General features: G+C 38.1%; 1 protein-coding gene across 3 annotated transcripts in view; it reads left to right on the forward strand.

Annotated features, from left to right (window-relative positions):
* Nucleotides 1-2,398: 2,398 nt before the first annotated feature.
* The window catches only part of PCMT1 (protein-L-isoaspartate (D-aspartate) O-methyltransferase), a 25,274-nt gene continuing 19,132 nt past the window's right edge, over nucleotides 2,399-8,540 (forward strand). The window contains exons 1-4 of one of the 3 annotated variants that reach the window (XM_009082925.1): nucleotides 2,399-2,429; nucleotides 5,102-5,206; nucleotides 6,319-6,350; nucleotides 8,035-8,139. In XM_009082925.1, the coding sequence (XP_009081173.1) occupies nucleotides 2,426-2,429; nucleotides 5,102-5,206; nucleotides 6,319-6,350; nucleotides 8,035-8,139 (246 nt within the window). In that variant the 5' untranslated portion in view covers nucleotides 2,399-2,425. Of the gene's footprint in view, nucleotides 2,430-5,070; nucleotides 5,207-6,318; nucleotides 6,351-8,034; nucleotides 8,140-8,540 lie in introns of those variants that run through there. The other 2 variants (XM_009082926.1, XM_009082924.1) reach the window with 2 other exon arrangements.

Here is an 8,540-nt window from a genome sequence, read left to right on the forward strand (position 1 = left end):
TGGATCAAGAGCAGCTCTGGGGAGAAGGACTTGAGGGTGCTGGTAAACGAGAGGCTGGACATGACCTGGCAATGTACAATTGCAGCCCAGAAAACCAACTGTATCCTGGGCTGCATCAAAAGCAGCATGGCCAGCAGGTTGAGGGACATGACTCTACTCTTGTGAGATTCCACTTGGAGTACGGCACCCAGCTCTGGTGCCTCCAACACAAGAAAGATGGGGACATGTGGAGTAAGTCCAGAGGGGAGCCACTAGGTCGATCACAGGGCTGGAGCAGCTCTGCTATGAAGACAGGCTTAGAGAGTTGGTGTTCAGCCTGGAGAAGAAAAGGCTCAGGGGAGACCTTATTGCAGCCTTTCAGTGCCTGATGGGGCCTACAAGAAAGCTGGAGAGGAACTTTTCAGCAGGGCATGTAGTGATAGGACAAGGGGGAATGGCTTTAAGCTGAAGGAGGGTTGGGTTAGATTGGATATTACGAGGAAATTCTTTACTTCAAGGATGGTGAGGCAGTGGAACAGATGCCCCATCCCTGGAAGTGTTCCAGGCCAGACTGCATGGGACTCTGAGCAGCCTGGTCTACCGGAAGGTGTCACTGCTCATGGTAGGGCAGTTGGAACTAGATGACCTTTATGGTCCCTTCCAACCCAAGGCATTGTATGATGTGTCACTTGAGTAAATTTTAATCTACTTGATTTAATCTTTTGTAACATAAAGCTATATGTGCTTTGCATCATGCTTTAAGACCTCTGTATGATTTAAAAATACCAATCTTTTGCTGAAAATTCATGTGCAGAAGTGACGTATTCTGCAGTGGTCATGGAGAAAGTAACCTGGGAAGTAACTGTGTTCCCACAGTAAATGGTTTTGGGAGATCTGCAAGAGCTTTTTTTTTTTTTTCCATTTATGCAAAGCCAGAGACAGGAGGTGTTTGAGTAGGTGTTTGTAGTTTGTATAGTAAGCTTGTGTGCTGGATCGTACCAGGTGGCAATGACACATCCTTTTTTTTCTTGATCAGGAAGCCAGTGTTGGTGTAAATGTTGACTGCTAGTATTTTATGGTTTGGTTAGGAACCTCCTTGACCACCAGTCAGGATACCATCAGTGTTGTAGCTGGTTCTTTAACAGACAAATGCTTCAGTAATGCATTTGTTGCTAAATGAAAAGATAGGTTATTTACTTGTTGCAAGTCCATGGTGCCTCCAGACTTTAGCTGTACTTTACTTGCTCTCTGACAGCCAGCTGCCCAGTTTCCCGGGTTCCATTCAAGAGTGGTATATTTCCACCTTCAAATCCAAGGACTGCTCTGAGCTCTTTTCCTGTTTTTGTGGTGTTATTTGTGGAAAAGAGGCAGACCAGAGTGAGTTTTCAAAACATGCTCCAATTATGTCAAGTTGTCACTGCCACAGCCTCTGCACAGAGTAACTCTTGAACTTGGCAGGCAGTGCTCCACTGTTAAGAGTTACTTTTCAGCTTCAGCCCTTTGAAGCTTAGGAGTTCTGCTGATACAACTCTAATAAAGCAGAGTTTACTTTTGATTTTAAGTTGTCAGTGTGTTTGTGTATTATCTTTTGCTTGTAAACATGTTCTAATTTGATATCTGATTTGTTTGTGATATTGATTATCAGAGTCTTGAAACCCAAACTGTCTCCTCAAGTCTTCTGGGCACGCTTTCATTGGAAAGGATAGTGAACCTATATATATATTTGATTGTGAATTATTTTCCTGCAATATATAGCTTCCTTTTAAGTCTTAGAAAATTTTTTCAGTGTCATTTGGTTAACAAATAATTTATTGTTGTCTTGTTTGTTCAGTAGTTAGGGATGGCATGAAATAGAATGTCTTCTTTGCAATATAAGCTTCTATTATTTGCACTTTTAGGGGATATACTTATTTTCTGGACTTAATTCAGAATCTGATAGAGACTTGATCCAGACAGAATTAAGATCCCGGCAGCTGGTCATCTTGGAAATGACTGCTGCAGGAGGGAAAGGACCTTTGCTGGGAAGTCCTGCAGTACCTTGCAGTTGCCATGTTTTTCTATGTTCAATTGTGAGACAAAGAAAAAAATCTTTCTGCTACAACACAGAAAAAAGTACTACTAAGTCAATACTGACTTTACCTTTTAGGCCTTGATTGCTTTTCTTAATTCCCACCTAAAATTTGCTGTTCTATAACAAGCAAATTTGAGGAGACTTAATCTATGGGGGGATAGCTGAGAGGGCGTGTTTTTAAAAGGAGGATGGAGCATTATTCAGTAGTAGAATTAAACAGCTGAGATGAGATTCAGCTTCTCCCACAGATTCTGCTGGGGATTCTGAGTATGGATGACTTGCTTGACTTCTTATTTACTGATGAAAAAGATGAGACTAATTAAAGACAGTCCAACAGTCAGCAAATCTCATGCATGTTTGCTGAATGAGAGCATCATGAGTGCTCAGATTTTGTAGAATATTAGTAGTTTCTGTTTGCAATATTTTTTTGCTTATTTGCCTGTCAGTGTAAACAGCAAATTTGATAAAGTTGTACGTACATTTACTGGAACAAAGTTTTGTGCTTTGTTTTGCACACATATCCAGAGACATTCTCTGCCATAGAGCTCTTATACTCTGATTAAACAAGTTCAGGGAAGAATGGGTAAAATACATAAGTAGTAGAATGGAAGCAGAATGAAGTTTGTAAATGCTGATACTTAAAGTAGAAAGATGACAGGAATAGATGAAGGAGGTGACAGGTAAGCAGTTCTGTAAAAAGGAGAAATAGATTATGGGTTGTGTGACTGAAGAGGTTTGGAAGAAGCTTGCAGTGAGCAGTACAGAGAAGGTCCCCTGAAAATTAGAGGAAATTCTTGGCCTTACCATAGGGCCCTGCAGTTGCTCTGCTGGAAGCTTGGTCTGTCTATTCTCTGCAGGTTTTTTCCCCAAGACACAGAAGGAAAGAGCAGATGGCTACCTATAGCTTCTAGAATGTATGCATCTATCTGCAAAATACACAATGTCAAGAAATAAATAGCTGTTGTAGATATTTCATGAATGCTTCTCTCTGGTTTCTGCTGCTTTTTGACCTCCTTTCTGCCCTCCAGAGCCTTCATCTCTCCACTTTTGTTACAATCAGCTTTGCTTATTCTCCTGCAATTTTTTTCAAAGTACATTTGTTTTAGAGATACTAATTTCTTGGTGATACTTTGTAAGAATCTAGCAGTAACATTTTGGGGTTTTTTTTTCATTTTTCTTCTATGCTTTCTTCACAGAACTGCTATACAACTAATTCAACTTACTCCAGGTGGTCAGGGAAAACTTTTTTTTCCCCTTACTATCTTATGTTGTCAGTGCCAGTATGTTAATAGATTGATTTGTTTGTATTCTTTGGGGTACAATTTTGCTGAGTAAGCAAACTTGTCATAGAATCATCGAGGTTGGAGGAGACCTCTAAGATCATCAAGTCCAACCATTAACCTGCCACTCTGCTGTAAATCCTAAACCACATCCTCCTTTGCCAGATCCAGACACCTCTTAAATGCTTCCAGGGATGGTGACTCCAACACCTCCATGGGCAATATTCCAGTGCCTGAGCACCCTAACAGGGAAAAGATGTCTCCTAACATGTGATCTGAATCTCCCCTGTCTCAAACTGAACTGCTGCAAGTGCCTTCTGTCTCGGATTAAACACCTCGTGTTGAAATGAGTTTTCTCTAACTGGAACTGCTGAAGTCAAACCACAGGATATATGTGATGTGTGTGGTCTGTCAGGGAAGAGTGTGCTTTTTCTGAGACTTATCAGATAATAATTCTAAAAAGAATATTTTTAGAAGGAATTGTTTTTCCTTAATAATTTTAATAGTAGTGTATTCCTATTGCAGTTCTATGTGATACTTTATCTTGAGACCAAAAAGGGAAATAATCTGGGGTTGTTTTACTCTTTGAACTCAAGCCTATGTTAATAGGATAATTAAATCCTATACACAGGTAGTAGATCAGAAAAAAGAAGATCCAAATTAATAAACAGTCAGGGAAACCTCTGCCGAAGTTAGCCCAGTCCTGGGCACAGGTGTGTTAGTGTTGGTTGTACTTAAAAAAACTGCCACTGATGCGCCTTCAGGACAATCTTACAGAAGCTCCATAATCTGATTTTCATGTTTGGCATTAGATTTTAAAGGTGCTCAAATTATCTAATTTTTTTCCTTTCAAGTATAATTTTGCAAATAAATCTTTCTTATTTAAAGAAAGTTAATGAAGCAATCCAGCATTGAAATTTCAGTTATTTATAGTTTATACTGTGTCTTTTAATGCAAGTAAGAAATTAATTTCTTCCATTTGCTTTCAAAAGTTTTCTATTATGTATAAATATCTCTTCAGAATTTCAGGAAAAAAAAAATTACCAATGTTAAAAAACCTCAGTAAAATTGCAAGGAAAAATGACTGCGCTGCACAGTGCTTCTGACATTTTGCATGCATGTGCATTTGCATTTTATTTTGAAAAGTGAACAAAGATTCAGAGTGTTTTGATATAAAAACTTTTTGCCCTCAGTCTGCCCCAGCATAGGAATTCTGATTCCGTAGGAGTTTCTTTACAAAAGGATTTTTTTCTTTTGCTAACACAAGAGAAACAGATCTTGAAAATAAAATACTGAGCAAGGATGCTTCAGCTTTGCATTTCTAACTTGTTTTTGAATATTTTTCTCTAATTGCTTATATAGCTTCTTTGAAATACGAAGCATCTCTCGTAATACTAATTTCTTGCTGACTATATTTTCAGGAGTATCAAAGATGTGCATGAAGTTGGATTTTCCTAGGGGATAGATGTTTGCTAATGGTTTCAGAAAAGCATCTGTAACTGCCAGGAAAGTCTTATTCAAAGTTCAGTGGCTTAAGCATTGTTTGATCTCTGGATCACATATTTAATTCTAGTATCACCGAGTCACAGAAGTGTTTGGGCTGGAAGGACCTTTAAAGATCATGTAGTGCAACCTCCAGCCATCAGCAGTATGATGAGGGTAAGGTGTCATGACTTCTCACAGTGTTAGGAATATATCAGCACATTTCACAGGCTCTTGCAGGGCATAGGCTAAACAATGGCTTCAATTTTATTTATTTATCTGTTTACAGAAAATGGAATAATCAAATCAGACAAGGTGTTTGAAGTAATGCTGGCTACAGACCGTTGCCACTATGCAAAATACAACCCTTACATGGATTCTCCACAGTCTATAGGTAAGAGCATCTTGTAAAAATGATGGAGATTTGTTTCCATTTGCATAACCATGACTGCCTTTGTAATATGTATCTTAAGAATGTGAATGTAATCTTTTTAATTTGGGAGCTTGTTTAGTTCTTTATCAGTTTATTTGACGCTTTTTAACTAAGTTTCAATTTGTTATGGAATGCAGTTGGCATGTTTGGATACATCATGTAGGGCAGTGTTCTTCAAGTCAGTATTAATATGTGTAAATATGTTTGTATTTTTCAAAGAACAGCAGTTTTTGGTGGTGCGACTGATGCTTAAATACTTAAAAACCATTTGCATCCAGTTTGTCAGAAACAGTCTGTCTCCCTACAGAAATTATTCAGCACAGATCAATGCAGAGTTTCTTAAACCTTTACATGAAATTTTTAAAATATGAAAGCAGGTTTTAAATGTGAAAGTCTACTGTTAGTTGCTTAAGACAGTTGTTTCCCATCCAGATCCAAGACAAGCGAATGAATTACGTGAATTTATTTTTTTCTTGATCCTCCCCCTGCCTTTGATAGCAAGTGCTGAGACCTGTGATTTTTATTAGGATTTTGTTAGTTGTACAGGCAAGTTCAAGAGTATTTTAAGATACATACATACTCAAAAGTTACTTATCTTCACAGAAACAGATCTAGGTTAGTGTTCCTCCAGGTTTTCTCAAAGGTCTGTGCTGTTTGCAAAATAGATGAGGTTATTCTCTCCAGATGTTTTATGGTCACCACCACATCAAACTCAAACTAAAAAATTCAAGTTTTTATATAGGGGTTGAGCGAAGAAGAAAAGGGGACATCACTTACCTGAATTCAACACACTTGATCAAGCATAAGGCAGTAGAGTGACAAAATGGAGATTGTAACTGAGATCAAGGATAGAACCATTCTTTTCCTGTCCAGAGCTGACATGCATAGCTTTCAGCTGGTGTGCCTTAACTCACTTCTGAACTAGAGTAGCTGTGCAGCTGTTGGGGTGTGTATGTCATGCCCTGAATGAGGGTGACAATTAAGGCATTGCATTTTACAGTCAAGGTAATAAAGGTTGTGAAGTTGCTGTCTGAACAACGACCAACATGTTCTTCCATTCTCTTGGTTTACAGGTTTCCAAGCAACAATCAGTGCTCCACATATGGTAAGCTTCAAACATAGGTGATTGGTATAGGTGATTTTATAAACATCCAGATACTTCTGAAATAAAATATTTATCCTAGCAAATTTAATGAACAGTTGATTGCAGTGATGCTGTTGTGAACTGCCTCATGGGAGGACACACAAAAGATGCATCAGGATTTTTCTGGGAGATGTGCAGTGATAGGATGAGTGGTAGTGGATGAAAGAATGCAATATGGGAAATTCTGATTAGTTTCTAGGGTAAAAAAAATCCCATTGAGGGTAGTTATGCACTGGAACTGGCTTTGCAGATTGTGGTAATTCTGTTCTTTGATGTACAAAGAAGCTGACTGAACAGGGCTCTGAGCAGGCTAACTTAAATTGTCCCTGTATTGACAGAGCATTGGACCACAGGTTTTCCAGAGGTCTTCCCAACATAAGTTACTCTATAATTTATAAAAATATAAGAATTCAGGAGTGGATGACAGTGATTTCTAGAGTATGGTATTGCTGTAATGGCTTTAATTCTTTGGACAGAAAATAAAAAACATTGTACTGAGTTCAGGGTTTTTGCCAAGTGGTTTTGAGACCAAGATGAATGTTAAATGGGGATTTCAGTACATAGATCTAACCCAGACATCATGTTTTGGTTTCTTTACTGAGATAGAAGGTGAATAGAAGGATATACATTGTCCTTAAAATATTTGGCAAGTGTCAAAACATAGAAGTCTAAAGTCTATGTAGTTGGCTTAGAATTTGCTTAGTTATCAGTATTAAAAAAATCAGGATTTGTGTAAGTAAATGTTAACGATCTTCTTCAAGGAAACATAGAGGAAAAAAAGTACTGCAGCTAAGGGGAAAAATTAGTGTTAATTATGTTTTCGAAAATTTGACTCCCCTAAGTCATTATCTTTGAATTGTCCTATGCTTAACACTAGTAACATATGAAGTGTTAGAGCAAAAAGAAAATGTATCCTCTAAGCGAATGTTGAATGTTCTCATTATTTCTGTTTTCTGGGTGTGGTGGATTAAGCCCAAAGAGTGTGATAATAGCTATCTCTGTAGAGAACAAATTTGGGATTTACTGTGCTATAAGCTTGGTTTATGTACTGGTCCACCATGGTGGAAAGGGAACGTCATCAGGTGTGTCCATAGACTTAGTGCATTTCCTGCGTGAGCCTGGATATCTGCCTTTGTAAAGGCACCTGCTTTTTCCTGTTCATTGGTTCAGCAAGTGTGCAGGTAATACAAGACATAGTTTTAATAGCCATTTTCCTGATGCTCTGGAGACACCTTCTTCCTAGCTAGCTTTTGTCCCAGCTTATTCCAATATATCTAGCATAATGATAAGCTATTGGCCATATACTGCCAGAACAGTAAGAGCCACCAGACCTGAGAAGAATTAAATTGATTTATGGGATCTCTCCCACTATCTAAATGGAGTCTGCGCTAGAAGTTTGAATGGTCAGATGAGTCTATTATGTATGGATACTAACAAAAAAAATATACACACATCCAATTTGTTGAAGTCAATGAAATCTGGTTATATCAAGTAGGTAACTCCCCTATTTTTTGTAATAGAAGTTTCTGACCTTTCGTGTATGAATGCTCAGTGCATTTCCCAAAATCGCTGAAGAAATGAACATATATCAAGTGAAATAGACACTTAAAATCCTTTGAAATTTTCTGTCTTTGTCGTCTCCTAGCATGCATATGCTCTTGAACTTCTGTCTGATCAGTTGCACGAAGGAGCCAAAGCACTTGATGTAGGATCTGGAAGTGGAATCCTTACAGCATGCTTTTCACGAATGGTGAGATACTTCAGTTAATCACTTCACTGGCAAAACTGCTTGAACTGCAGTGTAACTCTGAATTACAGGGCAAAAAAAAAAAAAAGCAGCCTTCTTGCACTGGACTGAATTATATAACACAGAAAATAATTTAGTCTCCTTGGTGTGATTAGTACCCATTTCTTATGGTAGCTGATACTAGATAGTCAAGTTAAGCAGTCCAATAAATGATATGATGGTGAAGAAACTGCCTAGTGGGGAAGGAATTTTTGGGTGGGTTTTCTTTTTTCTTTAAAAATTCATTGCATTTTAGTCATTGCTTTTTTGTATCTCGAGGAAAGAAGGTCTTGAACAGCTCAATTTTCATGTTATCTTGCGTGGCTGTGAATGTTCTCATTGTGATCAACTGTCATGCATTCCTG

Source organism: Acanthisitta chloris, unplaced genomic scaffold (genome assembly GCF_000695815.1).
Source record: "Acanthisitta chloris isolate BGI_N310 unplaced genomic scaffold, ASM69581v1 scaffold9479, whole genome shotgun sequence".
In the NCBI taxonomy this organism is placed as follows: Eukaryota; Metazoa; Chordata; class Aves; order Passeriformes; family Acanthisittidae; genus Acanthisitta; species Acanthisitta chloris.